The sequence below is a fragment of the Macaca nemestrina genome, chromosome 12 (genome assembly GCF_043159975.1).
Source record: "Macaca nemestrina isolate mMacNem1 chromosome 12, mMacNem.hap1, whole genome shotgun sequence".
In the NCBI taxonomy this organism is placed as follows: Eukaryota; Metazoa; Chordata; class Mammalia; order Primates; family Cercopithecidae; genus Macaca; species Macaca nemestrina.
The window spans coordinates 3620562-3645903 of record NC_092136.1 but is presented as its reverse complement, the minus strand read 5'-3'; the positions used below and the strand labels follow the sequence as shown (position 1 = coordinate 3645903).

Below are 25342 nucleotides of genomic sequence, written 5' to 3'. Positions count from 1 at the left end.
GAGTTTGAGACCATCCTGGCCAACATGGTGAAACCCCATCTCTGCTAATAAAAAACAAAAATTTGCTGGGCATGGTGGCACGTGCCTGTAATCCCAGCCACTCGAGAGGCTGAGGCAGGAGAATCACTTGAATCAGGGAGTCGGAGGTTACCGTGAGCCAAGATTGCGCTACTGCACTCCAGCCTGGCAACAAGACAAGACTCTGTCTCAAAAACAAAAAACAAAACAAAACAAACAAACAAAAAAATCTCTAGCCCTCACAGTGTCTTTTTTTTTTTTTTTTTTTTTTGAGACAGAGTCTCACTATGTCGCCCAGGCTGCAGTGCAGTGGCACTATCTCAGTTCACTGCAAGCTCCGCCTCCCGGGTTCATGCCATTCTCCTGCCTCAGCCTTCCAGTAGCTGGGACTACAGGCGCCTGCCACCATGCCCGGCTAATTTTTTGTATTTTTAGTAGAGACGGGGTTTCACCGTGTTAGCCAGGATGGTCTCGATCTCCTGACCTTGTGATCTGCCTGCTGGGCCTCCCAGAGTGCTGGGATTACAGGTGTGAGCCACCACGCCCGGCCCTCACAGTGTCTTTTTGGTCATCGATGACCACCTGTCGCCTCAGGGCACTCTCTCACTTGCATGGCACTTCTCAAACTCCAGCAGTTTGAAAAACACAGGTTACAGACCCCACTTATCTCTCCCTAACAGAATGTCTAATTCCGCAGGTCTGGGTGGGGCCCGAGAACCTACATCTCAGACAAATCCCAAGGCACTACTGCTGTGCCGTCCTGGGGAACACACATTCAGAACCACAGCCGGCGCATATTACAACGTGACTTAATTTTGACATGGATTGTTCTTTAGCATTTCAGATTCGGTGGGAGCCTTGTCTTAGAACTGCGCTGACGAGAAAGTTTTCATACTACCCACGCTGACTCTGAACAGAAAAGCTTTAAAAACACAGTCATCACCTCTCCCAAAGGACACAGGAAAGCAATTACGGAAAAACGATTTGACGGAAAATCAAATCAGTTGCCACGAGAGTTCATTTTTGCAAAGTTAAATAGTGTCAACAGGGCCTGCAAACCAATCACAACACTTCAAACACACAATGGCACCTCTGAGAACTGAAATAACAGCAACTCGGTCACGTTCCCAGGTCCCCTCTGTGAGGTTCACCAGTGAGCCAGGAAAAGCAAAGGCCAGGCAAATCCACTTCTAACCATGACTTCTAATTTCTGTTGAATTAAAATTATATTCTACTGAATAGCTGTCAGCAGGGGCTCAGTAATTCCCTTTGTCACTGTCAACATGTTCAGAACGAAAGGAGGTTTGATCGACTATGAGGCTCAAACCAATTCTCTATCTGGGGATTTGTGGGTTTGTGCTCAAGAAAGCAAAAGGCCCTACCATCTTCCCAAGACAGCCCGAGGGTAAGTTCCTCATTGCTGGGAAAATGATCCTGGGACTGCCAACAGGAGCCTGGGGTCAGTGGGCGGCCAGAGTCCTCCCTGCCAGGAAACCTGACACCCTCTGCACAAAAGCTCCTGTTTCTCCCTTCCAAGGTCAAAGGCTGAGCTCACATGTGGCTCTCAAAGCTCCCCCCACCACCCCCACCAAGGGCTGTGAGGCTGGATGGGGGCAGCTGTTTATTCCAGAAAGATTTCCAGACCCACACCCTCCCCTATCCTTGGCTGAGCAAGGACTCTCTGGAAACTCCTGGCACAAGAAACAAACCGTATCAGGTGTGACCAGGCCGGGCCGCTCACTACTCACCCTTCTGTCTCAGGAATCATTCTGGGCCCCTCTAATTCAAGCTCCAACGTCCACAGAGCCCATGGCTACCACGTCCATAGAGCCCATGGCTCCTTCCCTGACACCTGCAGAGAAGATTCAGCCAAGGGGCAACTCCTTGGAGGAGCACAGGGCTCCAAATTGCCTCTCAGGGGACTTCTGTGCCACTGCAGGTGATTGCAAAGATAGGTATCCACCATCATTTGTGGACAGGGCAGGGACGCTGTGTCTGTGCAGCACGGGGGCCAACCCCACAAAACAAGAACCATCTGCTCCAGAAAATGCTAAGAGCACTGCCTTGAGAATCATCTAGAAGGAGCAAGAGCTCAAAGGTCGGAAAGCCTGGGTTTGCAACCCAGTGGCGCACACCAACCTTGATTCCTAGGGAAACCCACCCACCCAGCAGTCCTCCAATTCCCCCATGAAAATCAAAGCCACTACTTAACTTCAGGGCTGCTGTGAGGATCAAATGGAATATAAAAAAGACATGTTGTTATGGGCTGAACTGTGCCCCTCTAAATAAATGTTGAGGTCCTAACACCCATACCCTATGAATGTGATTTATTTGGGAATAGGATCTTTGCAGATGTAATCGAGTTAAGATGAGGTCATACAGGAGCAGGGTGGGTCCTATTGCAATAACTGTGTCCTTAAAAAGCAAGAAAATCTGGATATTAGTCCTCTGCCAGATGAGTAGATTGCAAAAATTTTCTCCCATTCTGTAGGTTGCTTGTTCACTCTGATGGTAGTTTCTTTTGCTGTGCAGAAGCTCTTTAATTAGATCCCATTTGTCTATTTTAGCTTTTGTTGCCATTGCTTTTGGTGTTTTAGTCATGAAGTTCTTGCCCATGACTATGTCCTGAATAGTATTGTCTAGGTTTTTTTCTAGGGTTTTTATGGTTTTAGGTCTAACATTTAAGTCTTTAATCCATCTTGAATTAATTTTTATATAAGGTGTAAGGAAGGGATCCAGTTTCTTCTACAAAGAACTTAAACAAATTTACAAGAAAAAATCAAACACTACCATCAAAAAGTAGGCAAGGGATATGAACAGACACTTTTCAAAAGACATTTTTGCAACCAACAGACACATGAAAAAATGCTCATCATCACTGGTCATCAGAGAAATGCAAATCAAAACTACAATGAGATACCATCTCAACCAGTGAGAACAGTGATCATTAAAAAGTCAGGAAACAACAGTTGCTGGAGAGGATATGGAGAAATAGGAACACTTTTACACATTGGTGGGAGTGTAAACTAGTTCAACCATTGTGGAAGACAGTGTGGCGATTCCTCAAGGATCTAGAACTAGAAATACCATTTGACCCAGCCATCCCATTACTGGGGATATACCCAAAGGATTATAAATCATGCCACTATAAAGACACATGCACACATATGTTTATTGTGGCACTATTCACAATAGCAAACACTTGGAACCAACCCAAATGTCCGTCAATGATAGACTGGATTAAGAAAATGTGGCATGCATACACCATGGAATACTATGCAGCCATAAAAAAGATGAGTTCATGTCCTTTGTAGGGACATGGATGAAGCTGGAAACCATCATTCTGAGCAAACTATTGCAAGGACAGAAAACCAAACACCACATGTTCTCACTCATAGGTGGGAATTGAACAATGAGATCACTTGGACACAGGGCGGGGAACATCACACACGAGGGCCTGGCATGGGGTGGGAGACTGGGGGAGGGATAGCATTAAGAGAAATACCTAATGTAAATGACGAGTTAATGGGTGCAGCAAACCAACAGGGCACATGTATACACATGTAACAAACCTGCACATTGTGCACATGTACCCTAGAACTTAAAGTGTAATAAAAAGAAAAGTGAGAAAATCTGGACACAGCATCACGCACACAGGGAGATGACCATGTGAATGGGAAGGCAGAGACCGGTGTGTTGCATCTGCAAACCCAGCAATGCTGATTGCTGGTAAGCCCCCAGCAGCCAGGGTAGAGGTAGAGAATCTGGGACAGATTCTCCCTCAAGCCTCAGAAGGAACCAACCCTGCCTATCCCTTAACCTTGGCCTTCCAGCCTCCAGAATGTGAGACAACACATGTCTGTTATTTAAGCCACCAGTCTGTGGTTGGTTATGGCAGGCATGGGAACTCATAAACGTGTGAATCACCTGCCACTAATTGTGGCAGCAAAAAAACAAAACAAAACAAAACAACAGCAGCACCATCATCTCTGAGAGCGGAACTCAGCAGGTCAAGCCTTCCCAGCTCCCAGGGAACTCTCCTCCCTCCATATGTGATGGGAGCTGCCCGCATGTTCACACCAGCTCCGGGCAAGCCCACAAGGTCAGAATACACTTTGGATGAATCCTGCTTCAACTCTTCACTTACCCGTCATTGACTCACTGCCTAATCAGGCAAACCCCAGGTCTGAGAGCAGGCCTGACACAGTACAGGTGACTGACACTGGCTGAATGGATGATATGGGAGCCACGAAGACAATAAATAAGAAGCAAACCAGCCTGAAGCCACCATCTGTAGCAGGGAAAGACACCCACTCAACTGTCATACGATATGGAAAAGGTAAAAATTCATGCTAACACAAGCTCCCTTGAGGACCCAGAGGAAGGAGTAAGTGACGCTGCTTGGTAAGGAGTGCACATCCTAGGCTGCTGCCCAGGAACACAGAGGGATATGCGAGTGTGGGGTAGGACTTACAGGTTGAGAGCCCAGCATAAGAAGAGGGAGGGAAGCAAAGGTGGAACAGTGATGTGTCTGGCAGGCAGATGGCATAAGACAGTTTCTGCCTTAAGTGACCCTTCCTGGTCCCACTGTTACCAATGTGAGCCTTGGTCATGTCAAGTTCTCCTTGAGGAGAACAGTATCTGATTCCGGTCTCCCACAGCCCTGTGAGTGGCTATTCCTTTATAATTTGTTAGAGACATTCTGAGCGAGTGAGTGATTTGTCAGATGACTCACAGATAGTACAGAAAGGATGGCAAAGACAACAGTGTGTAAGGAGTCCCAACCCTGGCCAACTCCTCTAAAGGATTGCTGGAGGAAACACCTATCTTCTCCTTGAGCTTCTATCTTCTGTGCGCAGGGTCCTATACCAGCACCAGGACAGCAGTGGGTGAGAGAACATGAAGATGACCAAGATGGGCTCTTGCCCCTTAAAGAGTTCAGTGTCTACAGGGAGGGGATGATGATGATGGTGATGATGAGAGTGGCTGTAATGGTGATGATGGTGGTGGTGATAATGATGGTGGTGGTAGTGGTGACAGTGATGGTGATGAGGGTGATGGGGGGATGATGGTGATGGTGGTGATAATGGTGATGACGGAGATAACTGGTGATGGCAATAGTGATCATGATGGTGATGGTGATGATGGTGATAATGGTTATAATGATGGTATTATGATAGCGATGATGGTGATGATGGTGACGGTGATGATGGTGGTGGTGATGATAGTGATAGTGATAATGGTGATAATGATGGTATGATGATAGTGATAATGGTGATGATGTTGGTGATGGAGATGGTAGTGGTGATGACAGTGGTGATGATGGTGATGGTAATGATGGTGGTGATGATGGTGATGGTGATAATGGTGATAACGATGGCGGTGATGATAATGGTGATAGTAGTGGTGATGAGGATGGTGGTGATGATGGTGATGGTGACAATAAGGGTGATAATGATGGTATTATGATAGTGATGATGGTGATGGTGATGGTGATGATAATGGTGATAATGATGGTACAATGATAGTGATAATGGTGATGATGTTGGTGATGGGGATGGTAGTGGTGATGATGATGATGATGGTGATGATGGTGATAATGGTGATAACGATGGTGGTAATAATGGTGATGGTGGTGATTATGAGGATGGTGGTGATGGTGATGGTGATAATAATCGTGATAATGATGGTATTACGATAGTGATGATGGTGATGGAGGTGACGGTAATGATGGTGATGGTGATGATAATGGTGATAATGATGGTATGATGATAGTGATAATGGTGATTATGTTGGTGATGGGGATGGTAGTGATGATGGTGATGGTGACAATGATGATGACAGTGGTGATTATGATGATGATGGTAGTAGCGGTGATAATGAAGATGATGGTGATGACAGTTATAATGATGATAACCACGACACAGTGATGATTACCATGTATTGACTCCTAATAAGCCAGAAATTCTGCTAACCGTATTCACCTTCACCACAACCCTAAGTGGATATTATCATTACTGTTTGTATAATATTATTATTATTACTGTTTATATAATAATAATATTATTATTCTCACTTTATATAACAATAATATTATTCTTCTCATTCTCTAGATAAAGAAGCTGAGCCTTAGAGACTTCAAGTAACTACACTTTGCAAGGTCATACTCCTAGAAAGCAGTAGAGGTTTGATTTAAACCCAAGTCAAATCTCCCCATCTCCCAAGTGCTTGCTGTTCAAGTGATAGATTATGTTCCTCTCTATACACACTCACTGCCAATCTTAGTGCAGGCAAAACATAAATTAGAGCCATATCCTGTTCTATTTCACTTTGCTTTATTAAGCTTCACAGAGAACGTGTTTTTGCAAATTGGAGGTTTGTGGCAACTCTGCAACGAGAAAATCTATCGGCGTGATTTCTCCAATAGCACGTGCTCCCTTCATATATCTGTGTCACATTTGGGTAATTCTTGCACTATGTCAAATTTTTCATAATTAATATATCTGTTAGGATGATCTGTGGTCAGTGATCTTTGATGTTACTACTGTCATTGTTCTGGGGTTTCATGAACCACACCCATATGAGATAGGAAACTTAATAAAAGTTCTGTGTGTTCTGACTGTTCCAACGACCAGCTATTTTCTCACCTCTCTCCCTCTCCTTGGGCCTCCCTATGCCCCGAGACAGAATAATATTGAAATTAGGTCAAGTAATAACCCTACAGTGGCCCCTACGTGTCCGAGTGAAAGGAAGAGTCACACATCTCTCATTTTAAATCAAAAGCGAGAAATGATTAAGCTTCGCAAGGAAGGCATGTTGAAAGCTGAGTCAGGCCAAAAGTGAGGCCTCCTGCACCAAAGAGTAAGCCAACATGTGAATGCAAACAAAATGTTCCTGAAGGAAATGAGGAGGGCCACTCCAGTGAGCACGCAAATGGTAAGTGAAACAGGTCTTAGTGCTGAAAGGGAGAAGGTTGGAGTCGTCAAACTTTGATGATCAAGATAGTCACGATATTCATTTAAACCAAAGCCTAATCCAGAGCAAGGCCCTGACTCTCTTCAATTCTATGAAGGTTGAGAACGGTGAGGAAGCTGCAGGAGAAAGGCTGGAAACCAGAAGAGGTTTATTCATGAGGTTTAAGGTAAGACGCCATCTCCATAACAGAAAGTGCAAGGTGAAGCAGCAAGTGCTGATGGAGAAGCTGCGGCAAGTTCTCCAGAAGATCTCGCTGAGATCATTGATGAAGGTGGCTACACTAAACAGATTTTCAATGTAGACAAGAAAGTCTTCTATTGAAAGAAGATGGCATCTAGGACTTTCATAGCTAGAGACAAGAAGTCAATGTCTGGCTTAAAAGCTTCAAAGGACAAGCTGTCTTGTTAGGGGCTAATGCAGCTGGTCACTTTAAGTTGAAGCCTATGCTAATATATCCTTCAAAAAAACCTAGGGCCCTTAAGAATGATGCTAAATCAACCGACCGAGAGTGGCGGCTCACATCTGTAATCCCAGCACTTTGGGAGGCTGAGGTGGGCAGATCATGAGGTCAAGAGATAGAGACCAGCATGGCCAACGTGGTGCAACCCCGTCTCTACTAAAAATACAAAAATTAGCTGGGTATAGTGGCAGGCACCTGTAGCCCCAGCTACTCAGGAGGCTGAGGCAGGAGAATCGCTTGAACCCAGGAGCCAGAGGTTCCAGTGAGCCGAGATCACGCCACTGCGCTCCAGCCTGGCGACAGAGAGAGACTCCATCTCAAAGAAAAAAAAAAAAAGAATTATGCTAAATCAACTCTATCTGTGCTCTATAAATGGAACAACAAAGCCTGGATGACAGCACATCTGTTTACAGCACGTTACTGAATATTGTAAGCCCACTGTTGGGACCTAATGCTCAGAAAAAGAGATTGTTTTCCAAATATTACCGCTCCTTGACAATGCACCTGGTCACTCAAGAGCTCTGATGGAGACGCACAAGGAGATAAATGTTTTCATGCCTGCATACACAATATCAACTCTGCAGTCCATGGATTAAGGAGTAATTTCGACTTTCAAGTCTTATTATTTAACAATATATCTTGTAAGACTATAGCTGCCATAGATTCCTCAGATGGAGCATTCCAGATGCCATTAAGAATATTCATATGTGTCATAAGAGGAGGTGAAAATGTCAACATTAAGTTGGGAAGAAGTTGATTCCAACTCTCACAAATGGTTTTTTTTGTTTTGTTTTGTTTTTTTGTTTTGTTTTGTTTTTTTTTGAGATGGAGTCTCACTCTGTCGCCCAGGCTGGAGTGCAGTGGCGTGATCTCGGCTCACCACAACCTCTGCCTCCCAGGTTCAACTGATTCTCCTGCCTCAGCCTCCTGAGTAGCTAGCTGGGACTATAGGTGCCCGCCACCACACCTGACCAATTTTTTGTATTTTTAGTAGAGACAAGGTTTCACCATTAGCCAGGATGGTCTCGATCTCCTGACCTCACGATCCACCCGCCTCAGCCTCCCAAAGTGCTAGGATTACAGGCGTGAGCCACCGCTCTCAGCAAAGAATATTCATGATTCATAAAAGGAGGTGAAAATATCAACATTAAGTTTGGAAGAAGTTGATTCCAATCCTCATGGATGACTTTGAGGGGTTCAAGCCTTCAGTGGAGGAAGGAACTACTGCAGGTGTGGTGGCAACAGCAGGAGAACTGGAGTTAGAAGTCGGGCTGAAGATGAGACTGAATTGCTGCAGTCTCATGATAAAACTTGAATGGATGAGGAGCTGCCTCTTTGGGATGAGCAGAGGAAGTGGTTTCTCGAGATGGAATCTACTCCTGGTGAAGATGCTGTGAACACTGTTGAAATGACCACACACGATCTAGAATATTCCATAAACTCAGTGGACAAAGCAGTGCAGGGTTTGAGAAGATTTCACCCAATTTTGAAATAAGTTTTACTGTGGGTAAAATGCTATCAAACAGCATTGCATGCTACAGAGAAATCTTTCGTGAGTCAATTAATGCAGCAAACTTCTTTGCTGTCTTATTTTACGGAATTGCCACAGCCACCCCAACCTTCAGCAACCACCACTCTGATCAGTCGGCAGCCATCAATAGGAGGCAAGACATTCCACCAGCAAAAAGATTACAGGCCACTGAAGATGCAGGTGACTCTAAGTATTTTTAACAATAAAGTATTTTTTAATTAAGGTATATACATTGCTTTTTTAGACATGATGCTATTACACACTTAATAATCTAGAGTGTAGATAAAACTTTTACATGCACTGGGAAACCAACAAATGTGTGTGCCTCATTTTATTGCAAGATTCATTTTATTGCAGTGGTCCGGAACCAGACTCATTATCTCTAAGATATGCCTGTTATGTGAGTCATTGAGAATACTGAAGAGGATGTTGATGTTCAGGTCATTTCTGGATCCGAAGAAATACTCCCTTTGTTCAGACTTACCAGGCTGCATACAACCCCACGCCCCAGCCTCTGGTGGACCAGCCATCCTCTCTGTGTCTGCCAGCTGGAGCCGCACTCATCCTTTCCACCGGGGCCGAGGTCTCACGGTGCCATCCATCGCCCCTGGCCTCCTGCAGGCTGAGTTGACCACTGGGCATCCTGGGTGGGAACACAGGGAGCTGCTCCAACTGCCCGTGGCCCTCAGGCCAGCTGACCGATCCTGCTCCCTTTCCTGTCCAGCCCGTGAGTCTCGGCCTCTTCACCCTGCATTTCCTGCCTCCCAGGAAGGGGGGAGCAGTGCTGAGTTTCATATTTTGCCTTAGGATGTTTCTCCTCACACTCTCCTAACCGGCAGGCAGGAGTCGGTCCCTCTGTCACTCAATCCCCTGAAGGCTGTGATGTCCAGATCCTTCTGAAACCTGCTGCGTGCCTGGCCCAAGCGGCTCAAGACACAGAAAGCCTGCAAGTGGATGGAACGAGATCTCCGAGACCCAAATCAGGCTTCTCCTTTATCTCCAGAAAGGCAGTGCATACAGCATGAGACCCGGGCGGTGATGGAGTGGAACAGGGCTGACACGGTCAGGAGCTGTAGAGGAGGAGTCTGTGGCTGACACCAGTCTTGCGATGATGTACACACCGATCCTCGGAAGTTCTCGGGGCTTCTTCGAGCCAGCCTCAGTTCTCCCTAAGTCCCCTTCATACCACAAAGGCCCTCAGCCACAAAAGGGAGCTATGTTCTAGCACAGATGAACCACCTACATCTTCCTGTCCCTCCTACTCCTCCCCATCTCTCTCTCCCCCAACATCTGTCTCAGCACCACTCCAACATCCAGCCAGTTAAGTGCTCCTCCCTGCCCTAGCCCAAGCTGCCTGAGGACAGGGGTTTCTGGTTTTTTTTTTTTTTTTTTTTGAGATGGAGTCTGACTCTTTCACCAGGCTTAAGTGTAGTAGCGCAATCTCAGCTCACTGCAACCTCCGTCTCCTGGGTTCAAGCAATTCTCCTGCCTCAGCTTCCGGAGTAGCTGGGACTATGGGCACCTGCCACCACGCCCAGCTAATTTTTGTATTTTTAGTAGAGACAGGGTTTCACCAAGTTGGTCAAGATGGTCTCGATCTCTTAACCTCATGATCCATCTGCCTCGGCCTCCCAAAGTGCCGGGATTATAGGCATGAGCCACTGTGCCCGGCCATTTCTGTCTTTTTCTTTGCATAACCAAACCACAGCTTGTAAACGTGGATGGCATTGAACGGCACTGGATCAACATTCCAGACATGGAATACTCCTGGGTGATATCATCCAACAGTCAAGAAAGGTCTGGACTTCACATCGGGACTGATGGAAGTTTCTGCCTACTGAGCCTTGCTTGTACTCAGTGGACTGTGCAGACTGTTAACTACAGCCATGACCCTGCAAGTGGAGGCTACGACACCGAGGTCTGCAGAACTATATGTCACAGAGCTAGGGTTGGCCATGCTGTTGAACAGAATGACACACCTACACCCCTCTTAGTACAGTTCATGGTCAAGCTCCAATCAAAACCAAAGAGCAGGCTAGGCAACATAGGGAAACAGTCTCTACCAAAAAATAAAAAGTTTAAAAAATGAGCCAGGCATGGTGGTACGTGTCTGTAGCCCCAGCTACTCTGGAGGCTGAGATAGAAAGGTCCCTTGAGCTGGGAGGTTGAGTCTGCAGTGAACTATGATTGCATCGCTGCATTCCAGCCTGGGTGACAGAGCAAGACCCTGACTCAAAACAAAAAAAAAAGAAAAAAACGGAGAAAGTGAGGGAAAGCCACTCACACTTGGTTCACATGAGTTACAAGTATTCTGCAAGGTGAGAGACTAAGAACTGAGACTACACAACTGTGGGCAGAATGCGGTCACTGGAGACAGGCAGAGGCAGCTGTGTTTGGCCTGAGTCTGCCACTTATGCTGAGTTATGAGTCACTCGGGCTGCCATGGCAAAAAGTACCACAGACCAGGCTGCTTAAACCACAGACATTTATTGTCTCCCATTCTGGAAGCCGTAAGTCTGAGATCAAGATGTCTGCAGGGCTGGTTCCTCCAGAGGCCTCTCTTCCTGGCTTGCAGACGGCCGCCTTCTCTGCGTCCTCAGGTGGTTGTCCCTCTGTGCGTGTCTCTGTCCCCACCTCCTCTTCTCATAAGGACTCCACTCCGATGGGATCAGGGCCCACTCTTAACAACTTCATTTAACTTGATTGCCTCCGTAAAGACCCAATCTCCAAATAAAGTCTCATTCTGAGGTCCTGGGTTACGACTTCATTCGATACAGGAATTTTGGTGGGGGACAGACTTAGCCCACAGCACTGAACGACCATGGGCGAGTCTCTGCAACCCACTGAGGGCCACCACCTGCCTGTGGGGGGACACGTCTGCACTGATGAGTAAGACACGTAAACAATGGTGGATCAGCAAACCCGCGCCAAAAAGTGTCTGGCCTGCAGGGGTCAGAGGAGCTTCCTGGGCCAGGCTGTTTTGATTTATAGCAACGTAGCAAGAGAGTTTCCTGTGAGAGACTAAATTGCTTTCCAAATCTGTTTTGGGTCCTGTAAAATGGCGACGATGACAGCTGATTTTGGAAGACAGTAGTGAGGGCGAGAGAGTGTCTTGACAAAGCTTGAGAAAATGGTAAATATTATACCATATAAAATAGGTCTTACTGCCGTGGGTTATCTGAAGGCTGTGGAAAGGGCCATCCACAACACGAGGCTCGGATTACACAGATGGATTCAGGGACCTCCACCTCTACGGCATCTGCTAATTCACCTTTCTCAGGTGAGACTTACATCCACCTTCCTCTTGACTTCTACCCAACCAGCCCAGGAAAAGCCAAGAGAATAAGGGGGAGGAAATGCCAGGGCATCTCAGGTCGTGGCCCCACGGGGACATTCCCTATTCAGGATCTGGAGCTAGAAACACAGACACCTGGAACAGTCAAGATGCCAGCTCTGCAAACGCATGTAAGCAGCGTTCGGCAAGAACTCAGGAAAGCCAGAAAGAAATCCAAGTTTCTGAGCACACCGTTCATTACGAGGAAGCGCATTTCACATTCAGATGTTCCTCTGCCGTGATGCTTTCTGTCATCATCAATTTCTGCATGATGCATTTTCAAGGGCCCATGATAAACACAAGCTTGGCAGGAGCCATAGAAAGGTGCACGCAGCGTCTTCGGGCCTTTGATAGCTGTTCACGTGCAGTCTGTGTACCTGCATGCCTCTGACGAACAACCAACGTCATGGTCACCCCAAACTCCAATTGGTTTATTCCCAAATGCAATTATCCAAATGAGATAATACTTCTTACTGTGGACAGAGGCCCACTGGGCTGGTACTCGTGGTGGCAAACACTAAGACCCTCGCACGGGTAACACACGAAGCTGAAATCAGAGATATCAATGGAACAGGGAAATACGGGGTGACCTTGACTCAGAAAGATGGCCTGGTCAGGGGGTGCTGAGGTCCAAGGGTCAGGCTTAGTGTTTCTGCATGTTTAAATGCCAATAAAGGGTAACGCAGCTGTGGATTCGTTTTTCCAATTAGAACATTTTTCACACAGTGAAAGCTTCATGGCAGCCGCTGGATGCTGTGGCGAAGTGGCGGGCACACTGTATCTCTGGGTGATTAGTAAAGAGATTGCCTGTCTGTCTCTGCTATTGTCAAGGGGATGCTAAACTGGGAGACACTGCTTGGTTCTGCCAGCGGTCCATGGACTCCTTGGGGGTGACTTAATCTTCCTCTTTCCATAGCCATGATTTCAGGCAGAGCCATCGTAAAGCAGAGACCAGATGCTGGCCAGAGAAATCCCATTAGGAACAGTAAATTGAAGTGAAGTAACAGGCAGCCATGGAGGGGAGTTATAATTAAAAAGTCCTGACTGCAGACACAAAACACTTACTATGCACCCACAGCCTGGCTCGTCGGTGCGTTAAACACATCATCTCTTCCTTATGTTCTCCAGGAGGCGGCATTAGCACCCCCATGCCCAAAGAGGAATGCTCCAAAATGCCAGATCGTTCCCAGAACCACACAGCTGCAAGAGGAGGAGCGGGGATTAAGGGGGTCCCCGAGGCTGAGCTAATGAGTTCAACTCGATCCCGGCAGCACACAGACGAAGCTGTGAGTCAGGAAGATTAAGCCAGCAGGAGGTCAGAAAGTGGATTAAAGACGAGGCCACAGAGGCTGGTGCGGCTGCTGCTGGGATGCAGATGCTGCTCAGAAGCTGTGATGTGGGAGGTCTCGTCTGCCCAGAAGGGAGGGCAGCGAGGGAAGGGTGGAGGCTGGCAGGGAGGCAGAGTCAGAGCCAGGCTGGAGGAATCGCCCAGGTCCAACCTCAGAGCAAAGATGCTGGAAAAAAGCCCCACCCTTGGATTTAACACAGAAAAGTAAAAACTGATGATCTGCGGCCCTGGTATTGCCACCCTCTGGATAAGCCTTACCAGATTGGGATGGCAGCAAAGAGAGGATGGCTACTCCTCACCAGCACGGCCTCAAACTACAATACTCCCCCCACAGTGTGGGATTTACAGAGCTTTGCTACAGAACGTGTAGTAATTCCAGACCAAAGCCACTTTTCCCATACATTATTTTCTCCATGAGATTTAAGTAGGTATTAATTCTAAGCTGAGGCAGAAGAGTACCTCAAGTCAGACGTTTTCCGTGCAGGCTACGGAGACCCCTGCAAACTGGGGCAATCTCTCCCACATACAAAGCACGAACCCAATACGTAACAGAGGAAGGGTCCACATACAGTCCTTACAATATTTGCTTTAAATGATGTGTAAGAAAATAAAGTCTTTCTCTGTCTTTATCGAGGGTGCCCTGTGACATGAATGATAACCAATATAATCAAGGCTTGACTTTCCATGGTAACTTCCATTGGAGAGCCCCAGGGCCTTCCCTTTTGTTTTAAACAATTTGTAACACACCAATTTCTTGATTAAAATAGTCAAGTGTAAACCACTCCTCTTAAGGACACGGAGGCTAGTTTTCATTGCTGTATTACAGAGACAGTGGAGGCAGAGGGAAGGCTGAGGGGCTGGGAGCGGCACTCTCTTTGGTCTTAGCAACCAGTTAATGAAACCACAAAGGAAATCAGATTCCATGCCTTCCACCTCCCCAAGAGGTAATCCAAATGCATACTACAAAGGACATGGCAGGGCTACTCAAAGAGGAGACCAAAGATCCTAACCATTTATTTCTATAATCAAGATAATGGATAGATGGGTGAATGAGTGGATGGAGGGTGCGAGGGAGGGGTGAGGTGGGTAGGAGGATGAGTGGATAGGTGGCTGGGTAGGTGGGTGGCTGGGTGGATGCATGGATGGATGGATGGATGGATGGATGGATGGATGGATGGATGGATGGATGGATGGGTAGGTGGGTGGCTGGGTAGGTGCACGGATGGATGGATGGATGGGTGGGTGGGTGGATGGATGGATGGATGGATGGATGGATGGATGGATGGATGGATGGATGGGTGGATGGGTGGATGGCTGGGTAGGTGCACGGATGGATGGATGGACGGACGGACGGACGGACGGACGGACGGACGGATGGACGGACGGATGGACGGACGGATGGATGGGTAGGTGGGTGGCTGGGTAGGTGCACGGATGGGTGGATGGATGGGTGGATGGATGGGTGGATGGGTGGGTGGAGGCCAAGAAGCCCTCCTGCCACCTACTGCCCAGCAGGTTCAGGTGTTGAATAGAACACAGCAGAAGGTAAATCTGACCAGAACTGGCTTTCTACCTGGAAAAATCCACCTGAAGGAGTCAAGAACAAACCTTCCTGAAGTGGAATTAAGAGGCTACCATTCAGGATCACGGCCACCCAAGCCGCCAATCTCCCAGACACACGAACTCCATCAACTCCTAGTAGACGACACCCAGCTCTCACCTCGCAGGGGCCAGGAACAAGGAGTCAGACACACACACAGCAAAGCATCCAAACGCAGCTTCTGATGGTAACGACCACACCCCTGCACCAGCCGTCCAGAGCCCCCTCTCACAATGGGGCAGGGGGGGGGGCTCTCTCACACAGCAAAGCTTCCAAATGCAGCTTCTAACGGTAACAAACCACCCCTGCACCGGCCGTCCAGAGCCCCCTCTCACAATGGGCAGGCGCCTCATGGTCTCTGAGGATGAGGAGCCAGCCTCAGGTACAGGAGGAGAAGATAGGCTCAGACGTTGCCAGGACAGGTAGAGTCCTCCCAATATTCAAAAGCAGAGGAATCCTCAAATACAAGATGCAAATACAGTAATTATGTGCCTGTGACCAAAAAGAGGGGATTAAATCCTGAAGGAGGAGGTGGTGAAACCTCCTTGCTCCTGGGGTTCTATTTTAATCCACAATAATAAGCAGGCAGGCCAAGGTCACTTTGGAATCAAGCATATCCACCTGGGCGTGGTGGTTCATGCCTGTAATCCCAGCACTTTGGGAGGCTGAGATCGGAGGATCACTTGAGCCCAGGAGTTTGAAACCTCTCTGGACAATATAGTGAGACCCTGTCTCTACTAAAAAGAAAAAAAAAATTCCCAGTGTGGTGGTGTGCACCTGAGAAGCTGAGGCAGGAGGATCCCTTGAGCCAAGGGTGCAGTGAGTCATGACTGCACCACTGAACTCCAGCCTGAGTGACAGAGCAAGACCCTATCTCAAAAAGAAGAAAGAAAAGAAAAGAAAAGAGAAAAGAAAAAAGATCTGAGAGTCCATTTGGAAGCAGCAGATAGACGAGAGGACATCCCTGTCAGCAGGTGTGTGCCACAGGGTGAGGCAGCACAGGGGGAATGAGAGGGCAAGGGCCTCCCAGCATGGCAAAGGTATGAATGAGCATTGAGTGACTGTACGGGTGGGGAGAGAGGGAGGACAGGTGAGTGACAATGTGTGGTCTTTGAGGGGGTCAGGATGGCAGTGCAAATGCTTTTTCCTAAATGAAGTACCCCACTTGAAGATGCACGTGCTTTAAAATGGAAGCACTGACTCAAGCACAGAACGGGACACTCGTTTTCCCAAAGCGTCTGCCGGGAGGTGGGCCAGGTCACAGAGCTCGGCCCTCAGAGTGACAGCTGAGCTACTCGGTGCCAGTCCTTGGGGAGAGGCAGATGTGGGGCCGACGTACACACCCCAGGAGAGCCCGAGAAAGGCCACTGCAGCCCCATTCTATTTTCTTCTCTGCTGTCCTTGCAACATGGCATTCACTGTGGATTAAAAGAGAAACCGCTTCGGGCCATAGGGCCAGTTTTCTTCCCTCTTCCTCATTCACGCTCCCCCAGAAATAACAGAGCTCACCGTAGTTTGTATTGATTTTGGCACATGCTACTTGTGTAAAAGGCCACGCTGAATGTCCGGTGCCAGCACTCCACTACAGCGCATTTCAGAGGATGCAGAGATGCTGCTCTCCCTGTGCCCAGAGCCCACCCCACCGCTCCCTGCGTGGCCTGGGAAGTCTGCCCACATAAGACTATTCAAGTGAGGGCTCCGGTTGTGCCTGAAGCGTCATGGGCACTGCTAGAGGCTCTCACTCAATGACTTAAAGCTTCAGTCCCACTGGAGGGTGAGGCTCAGAAACAGCACTCACTCGGCCAGCAGCAGTGGGCCCGGACAGCAGGGGAGGAGGGGCAGCATCTGGGGAGAAAAGGGGCCGCCCAGGTGCTTCTCCAGGACCAACTCCCAGCTGGCGGGCACTGGGGCCTCAGTGCAGACTCACTCGGCAGCTCCTGGCTGGCTCTTCCCGGCAGGGTTCCAGGAACTGTCTCGTGTCCCTGGCTACACAGAGGACTCAGCCCCACAAGGGATTTCACACGGGAACAAAGTCTGCTTTGTTGCTGAGAGCTCACACCCAGAGGATTTCTGGTTTTGGCCTCCAGGGGCTTTGTTTGCCTTGAACAGAGTGAAGCAAAGTGGTCTTCAGAAGGTTCCAGAAACAACCAAGCTCCCACAAGTGGAGACTAAACCCTGAGGAGGCCCTGGCTTTCACGAGGAGGTGCCGTAGATTAAATCTGGGCTGTAGCAGAGCTGTGGCTCCATCCGTCACTCCAACAGGTCTCCATTGCCTCTAGCAAAGTGGGCAGAACACCTGCTGGGGAAACAACCCCTGCCCTGCAAGGGGAAGATTACCCCGTCAAGGACAGCGTCAGACAGGCAGGGAGGCAGGGTCCGGGCGGGTCTAGGAGGCCCCTGATCTCCCGACACCCTTGCCCCACTGCTGATGGAGGACCTCTATGGCTGCGATGACCAGGGCCTCCCTCCTGTGTGGCTGATGAGAGCCTCCGAGTGTGGGTGGCACCTCCAGGAGAGTGGACTCAGGAGAATGGAAACAGTAATGGGCCCCTTGTGGGTGCTCCCTGGGCTGGACGCCAACCCGCAATGGCTCACTTCACAAGTGGTGTTTGTGTCCCGACAGGTGGAACCCCAAGGCTCAGACCTTCAGAACCTCGCCCAAAAGCACAGAGTGAATGGCGAGGGGGACGTGAGTCTGACTCACGCTGGGACGACTGGGGCCGGGGCTGCTTCGCACACAGCGCTGCCTGCTGGCTGCCTTCCTGCTGGGAATTCGACTTGCAGGTGCAAATCAGCCCAGCACCAAGCAGTTGGTGGCGCAGCCAACGCCAGTATCCCAGGGCTTCCACCCAGCAGGTTTCAAAGCCCAAGGCTGGGAACCCCCAGGACACCAGCTCTGCCCAGCACCAAGCAGTTGGTGGCGCACCCAACACCAGCATCCCAGGGCTTCCACCCAGCAGGTTTCAAGGCCCAAGGCTGGGAACCCCCAGGACACTGGCTCTGCCCCTCACTGGCTCTGCCCAGCACCAAGCAGTTGGTGGCGCACCCAACGCCAGCATCCCAGGGCTTCCATCCAGCAGGTTTCAAGGCCCAAGACTGGATACCCCCAGGGCAATGGCTCTGCCCCTCACTGGCTCTGGAGTCTGATCCTCCTGTTCCCATCTGTAAACTGGGATTAAACATAAACCCTCCCCATGACTAGGAGGGGGCAGTGGGGCTCCCGGGGCTGGCTGGTGTCCTACGCCTTCCTCCGCCTGCAGGTTACACGCTGTGTTCCATCTGAGTGCATGGGACACACGCCCTCTGGACAGGTGTTATCCTTCAACAAAGATGCTCACAGTGCTGTCTACCTCAAGGCTGACAGCACTTTGGGAGGCTGAGGTGGGCAAATCACTTGAGGTCAGGAGTTCGAGACCAGCCTGGCCAACATGGTGAAACCCCCTCTCTACTAAAAATTAAAAAAAAAAAAAAAATTATCCGGGTGTGGTGGTGGGTGGCTGTAATCCCAGCTACTGAGGAGGCTGAGGCAGGAGAATCGCTTGAATCTGGGAGGCGGGAGACAGAGGTTGCCGTGAGCTGAGATCGCGCCATTGCACTCCAGGCTGGGCAACAGAGCGAGACTCCTTCTCAAACAAACCAACCACAACAAAAAGACGTGACTTTGCTCCTCCTCCACCTTCCACCATAATTGTGAGGCCTTCCCAGCCATGTGGAACTGTGAGTCCATTAAACCTGTTTTTCATTATAAATTACTCCGTCTCGGGTAGTTAGCAGCGTCGTTATTAGCAGCATGAGAATGGGCTAATACAGCGTTTCAGGAAAGACAGGGATTCCAGGCCCTGCACGTGGACGCCACTCTCCCAGCCCTGGGCCTGCTCATCTGCAAAGGCAAACAGACAGCCAAATCTAACCTCATAATGGAGCCGAACGGAACTCACCCATGCACTATGCGAACCAACAGAAAACCTGAGCTGCCGACAGCCAACCGGGACGAGACGGGGAAAAACGTCAGGGAAGCCACAGGGACCTCACACAGACGCAAAATGAACCAGACCAAGAAAGGCGGCACGCAAACCTCCGACAGTCTCCGAGCTGCATGAAAACTCAGCATAGTCAGAAGACGAAAAGCCCCCAAGAATGCTTTCTGCCAGGGAGGACAAAAATAAGACAGAAAACCTACCAAACAAATAACTCAGGAGAGTACTCTCAAAAAGAGCGTGCAGGGCTATGGAAACAAACAAAAAGTCAAAGGAGCATGACTACAATAAATCAGAAATTACAAAAAATAGAACGGGTCTAACTGAGAACACAACAATTAAAGGCTCAAGAAAATCACGGCAGGCCGGGCACAGTGGCTCAGGCCTGTAATACCAGCACTGTGGGAGGCTGAGACGGGCAGATCACCTGAGGTCAGGAGTTGGAGGTCAGTCTGACCAACATGGCAAAACCCTGTCTCCACTAAAAATACAAAAATTAGCCAGGCTTGGTGGTGGGTGCCTGTAATCCCAGCTACTCGGGAGGCTGAGGCAGGAGAATCGCTTGAACCTGGGAGGCAGAGGTTGTGGTGAGCCGAGATCGCGCCACTGTACTCCAGCCTGGGCGACAGAACGAGACTCTCTTTCATTTAAAAAAAAAAAAAAAAAAAAAGAACAGCAAACAAACAGAAAAATGCCAAGCAATTAAAGCAATTAGAGAAAAAGATAACAGATATGAACAAGGAAAATCCAATACAGGGATAATTACTATCCCTGAAATAAAGGATCCAACCGATAACACAGAAAAAGTAACAAAATACAGGAAAACATCATTAAAATGAAAACGTCCTTAAACAGAATCTGCAGAGAGAAAGTTTTTCTAGGAAAAACCAAGAATGTCCAACACCAGACACTTCGTGGTCTAGCAATGGAAGCTACTTCTTTAGGAATCTAGTTCAAAAAAAAAAGTCACCTATGAGATGGAAAAAATAAATCTGTTGGCCTCAAATGTATTCAAAGCAATGTTCAGGGCAAGAAAACAATCACAGACGGGAAATTGTGACTCAAAAATACAGAGGAGGTCAGGTATGGTGGCTCACGCCTGCAATCCCAGCACTTTGGGAGACTGAGGCAGGTGGATCACCTGAGGTCAGGAGTTCAAGACCAGCCTGGGCAACATGGTGAAATCCCGTCTCTACTAAAAAATACAAAAAATTAGCCGGGCGTGGCGGCAGGCACCTGTAATCACATTTACTTGGGAGGCTGAGACAGGAGAATCGCTTGATCCCGGGAGGCGGAGGTTGCAGTGAGTGGAGATCGCGCCACTGCACACCAGCCTGGGTGACAGAGTGAGACTCTGTCTCAAAAAACAAACAAACAAAAAACCCACAGAAGAAAAGAGTTTTCAAGCCAGAGGGAACGCGTTGACATTTTCAAAACACAGCCAATCCTCACTATGCATGAATTTTGGATTGGGGGTGTGCCTACTTGCTAAAATTTATTTGTAACCCCAGAAGCAATGCTTTTTGCACAAAACAGCCAAAGGTTTCAGTTGCCCGATGCGCGGGTTCCCACGGGAGGGTGAACAAGGTGGTGGTCCGACTTCCTGTCTCAGCTCTCACCTTGCAAACAAGCATCTGACTGCAGCCCACAGAGTGTCATGATTCTCACACTGTTTGTGCTTTTTCTTGGTGATTTTGCCATTTAAGAGGGCCCTAGCAAAGGGCTGAAGTGCTGTCTACTTGTCCCTAAGGCAAGAAGGTTGTCATGAGCTTCACACCGAAAACGTGCCAGAGAAGCTTCACTGAGGCCTGCGTGAGAGCACTGTTGGCTGTGAGTTCCATGTTAATGAATCACCATTACATATTAAATAAGGCATCTTTAAACAGCAACGCACATAAAGCAAGATTGCGTACTGACCTATGGTCAAACATGCGACCAGGGGCTTGTAGGAATCAAACACTGCACTTCCCCTGGGAGCAATGGCCAAGGCGTCACTCATTCAGCATCTGTGGCAGCTTTTTAGAACACAGGTACCACAGATAATGAGCATTGACCGTCCATTCGCTGAGAAAGCACTGCTCTCAGGAACTCTTCCTTAAAAAACCCACTGAACAATGAATTCCCTCCCATTAAACGCAAAACAACAACCAGAAAAGGATCTGGCAAAAGAAAAGGCTATTGCAAAGGCAACTGACGGCAGTGACCCCCTCAAGAGAGACAGAGTGGCTGCACACCCTGGTGGCATGGTGGATAGTAAGTGGGAGGGAGAGTGACAGTGTGCAAAAAATCACTGTCCACACCCAACAAGGCTCAGGAGGTGGGGGAGGAGAAGTGTGTGTGTGCGCGTGGGCTAGCTACTCATTCACCAAACTGATGCCTCCTTCTTCCTGGGCTCAGACCTCCACTGCATTTCCCAGCCTACTCTGCAGTCAGGTGCAACCTCCTCATGAAACCAGGGAAGATGATGCACTTTACAAGTTCTGTCTCTTCCTCTTATCTTCTGGGCAGATACAGAAGACCCCGTGGAAGATTCCGGAGCTCCAGGGAATGGTCCAGCTATCGAACGGAAAGAGTCTGGGTCCCTGAATGTCAGTATGGATCAGAACTTCCCACCTGTCCCTCCTGCCAAACCAGGTGGACTAAGAAAAGAGAAAAAAGTAAAGCATTGATACGTTAAGTGCCTGACATTTGGAGGCCTTTTATTACAGCAATGAGCTTAATTTACCCCTAAACCATATAGGAAGAGGACACAGTGAGAAGGGAAAAAACTGTAACAAAAAACAAAACAAATTCCAGCCTTCCAGTGTTTCATAATCACTTCTTTTAACTTCACAGATTTAGCTGGAAAAAAGTCTCGTGACAAAAATAAATAAATAAAAGCAGCATTTCCTTCACCATCTTTTTCTCCTCTTATACTCAAATAAAATAACATTGATGAAGTTCATTTCTTAAGAGCGTGTGTGGTTTGAGCCCACATTTACCAAGGTATTTCTATCCATATACACATCCACCCATTGCCTGTAATCCCGCAGAGGGGCATGTCGGAATGGGGGTCTGCGAGTGTTGATGTGACCTCCATTGCTGAGTCTGGCATTTGTGCTTCCCTGCATTACTTGATCTTTACATAACAATCATTTATAGCTTTTATAAGAGGCATTAAATAACACAGAAGAAGGAACTCCAAAAGACCACGCCTATCCTCCTGAACAGCCTTTGTACTACCAGGGCAGCCCCTGGGCCCCGTGGCATGGCCAGATTAGCTCTGGGGCATCAGGCCACCCTAAGCTTCCCCCACTATGGGTCTCTAATCTTTTGGCTTCCCTGGGCCACATGGGAAGAAGAATTGTCTTAGGCTACACATAAAATACACTAACACTAGAGAGAGCTGATAAGCTAAAAAGAAAAAAAAAGTTGCAAAAAAAAAAAAAACTCTCAGAATATTTTAAGAGAGTTTATGCATTTGTGTTGAGTCACTTTCAAAGTCGTCCTGGGCTGCATGTGGCCCACGGGCCTTGGTTTGGACAAGCTTGTCCTAGACGGTGAAGCCACTTGGCTGAGCGCATCCCTAGAGGGTACGTGTTAGCCCCCTCAGCCCAGCTAGCATCTCTCCCAGAAGGAGCAGGGCTGGGGGTGGGCTGAGCAGAGGGTCCCTGCTGGACCGCAAGCTGCTGGCACTGGGGGAAGAGGAGACACACATTTAGCCCTCGCTGGGGACCAAGCCCTGAGAGGTGCCAACCCCAGAGCATCTCTTAGCTCCTCCACAGCACCAGGAGCTGGCACCCTGGATGGGCACCAAGTGAGGCACCAGCAACACTCAGCCAGTGGGCAGCACAACGCTTCCCTGACTTCCAGCACCTGGGCCTCTCTTCCCCATCGTGGCTGGGGACAGGAGACTGTACTCAGAGGTCGGGGTGGATACGGAGCACTGGGCTCGCCTTCTCAAGCACCTGCAGCAGCCTACACCGCCAGCCCACCTCTCCCCGTTCCTTTCACCCAAAGCTAAAATGAGAAGGGTCCTCCCAGCCCACTGAGGCCCCGGGAGACCCTTCTAGAAAGCACAGGTGGAGACTGTCAGGAGCCTCACCCAGATGCCCCTCTGAGTCCTAACGCTTAGATGTCCACCATGTTCTACTCCACAGCAAAAGGGCTTCGTATCAACTGCCCCTACTACTGTCACTCCCATCCGCCTTCCCCAGGTGGACAGCGTGTGAAATGCTCACAGGCCAACCCTACTAGGCGCCTGTCCGCAACCATGATGTTTGCTCCATGCTTCCAGCTCTGTCCCACACCTCCGATTGAGACCACATGCGGCACAGTCCCTGCTGTGAGGAAGAGGGAAAGCGGCTGGGCGACCGGCCCCCAGCTTGCTCAGGTGGATTCAGGCAGAGGATGAAGCCACACCCCTTCCTCTGCACACGAAGGTCCCCTTTACAGACAGCCCCAGTTCCCAGGGGCCATCGTCCTCCTCGGGGAGGCAAATCCAACAACGGGGATCCCCAGGCATAAGGACAGACGTCCAGGGCCCAGCCAGCGTGGGCCAGGGCAGCCTGAGGGCTCTGGGGGGCACAGGAATGACACTGGACCCAGGGCTGGAGGGACAGGAGGAGGCAGGACAATAGCCACGTGGGGAGGAGTGCTCAGAGCTGTATCCCCTGGAAGTGGGGGAGCATGGGACGCTGCTCCTCGGGCACGGTGGAGTCCGGCACCAGGAAGAGGCAGGGCCAGGCCTCAGAGCCTCCTGCACTTGGCGCTAGAAGCCAGTTGCAGGTGCACCTGCTGCCTGGGTTTCCTCTGTGAGGCTGTGAAATGCTCCTCTCCATCTCTGGGCCCCTTGCCTCAGGTCTGGTACACAGCAGATGCTCAGAAAATGTTTGTGGATGGAGGCGGGGACAGTGGAGGCGGGGACAGTGACCGCGACAGCATGATGTGAGGCCAGTGGTAGCAGGGAGGGGAGGCGGGCACAGGAGGGAGCCTGCGGGGAGTGGGGTAGAAGTATGGAGCAAGGAAAGAGCACGGTGTGCCTGGAGCAGTCGGGACCGCGGGTCCGGGGAGGACCAGAGCAGCCCTCTGGTGTTCAAGCCACAGGTGACATCGTCCAGATGGGAACCAAAGGGCAGACCACAAGGCTCACCGTCTGCTGCAGGTCATGGATGACGATGCGGATCACCAGCGTGTTGCCCTGGCTCTCCTCCGTCCTGGCACCGCCCGGCTTCTCCGCAGTGGCCCGGATCGTGTCATAGATGGTCTCTTCTTTGGAGCTGTCTGACTCCGACCCCACGGAGTAGTCGGAGAAGCTCTGGGCCATCTCGTCCTCACTGGATGTTGGGCTGCGCGGCATGGCTGCCTGTGTCTTCAAAGTGGGAAGAAGGAAGACAAAGAACAGGAAATGTGAAAATGAAAGAAAACCCAGGGGCAAGGTGGACGCTGGCACTGGAACACACGCGGTGGACTCGCTTTCACGGTCGTGTTTGCTGGTGTGACTGCCAGCCGAGGGCCCCGTGTGTGCACACGTACAAATCCCAAAGGGCGGACACGAGTCAGCACTGCCTGCTCCCCCTGGAGCCTGAGCAAGAGGCAGCAGCCAGGATCCAGAAAAACCCCTGCAAACTCTGGTACCAGAGCCATGAAACCCCAGCACTCAAAAGGAGCCTAGGCTAGCCATGGGGATGACCACAGCTTACAAAGATGAAGCAGAGGGCCACTGAGGCCGTCTGAGCCGCCCAAGGTAATAAAAAAGGCTGCCTTTTGTTTTCCTTGGAGGACAGAGCTGCAGGAGAGGAAGAAACACAGGTCAGAACGGCAGCAAGTTCATGCTATAATAACCCCCTCTGCTTCAAACACAGGGCAATGATAGGTACCACGTAAAAACAGAACAAAAAGCCAGGGCCAGGCTCACAGATGAGAGAACCTCCCAGACCAGGACTGGAGAGGAACCCGAGTCATGAGCAGACTGCAGCCATCAGACTCGGGGGTCCCCAAGAGGCAGGGGCAGCTGAGAGCGCAACTTCCTCAAGGTCAAGTGCAATAAAAATCCTGAACTTAGAGTTTTCACAGAACATCTGGACAGGCTCCTGCCTCCTGGGCCCACTCCACCCACCT

General features: G+C 49.5%; 1 protein-coding gene across 6 annotated transcripts in view; it reads right to left on the bottom strand.

Annotated features, from left to right (window-relative positions):
- The window catches only part of LOC105469739 (SH3 and multiple ankyrin repeat domains 2), a 666868-nt gene that overhangs the window by 561832 nt on the left and 79694 nt on the right, over positions 1-25342 (bottom strand). For all 6 annotated transcript variants that reach the window (XM_011721220.2, XM_071074114.1, XM_011721226.2 and 3 more), the window contains one exon: positions 24375-24593. In XM_011721220.2, coding sequence (XP_011719522.2) covers positions 24375-24581 — 207 coding nt within the window. In that variant the 5' untranslated portion in view covers positions 24582-24593. The remainder of the gene's footprint in view (positions 1-24374; positions 24594-25342) is intronic.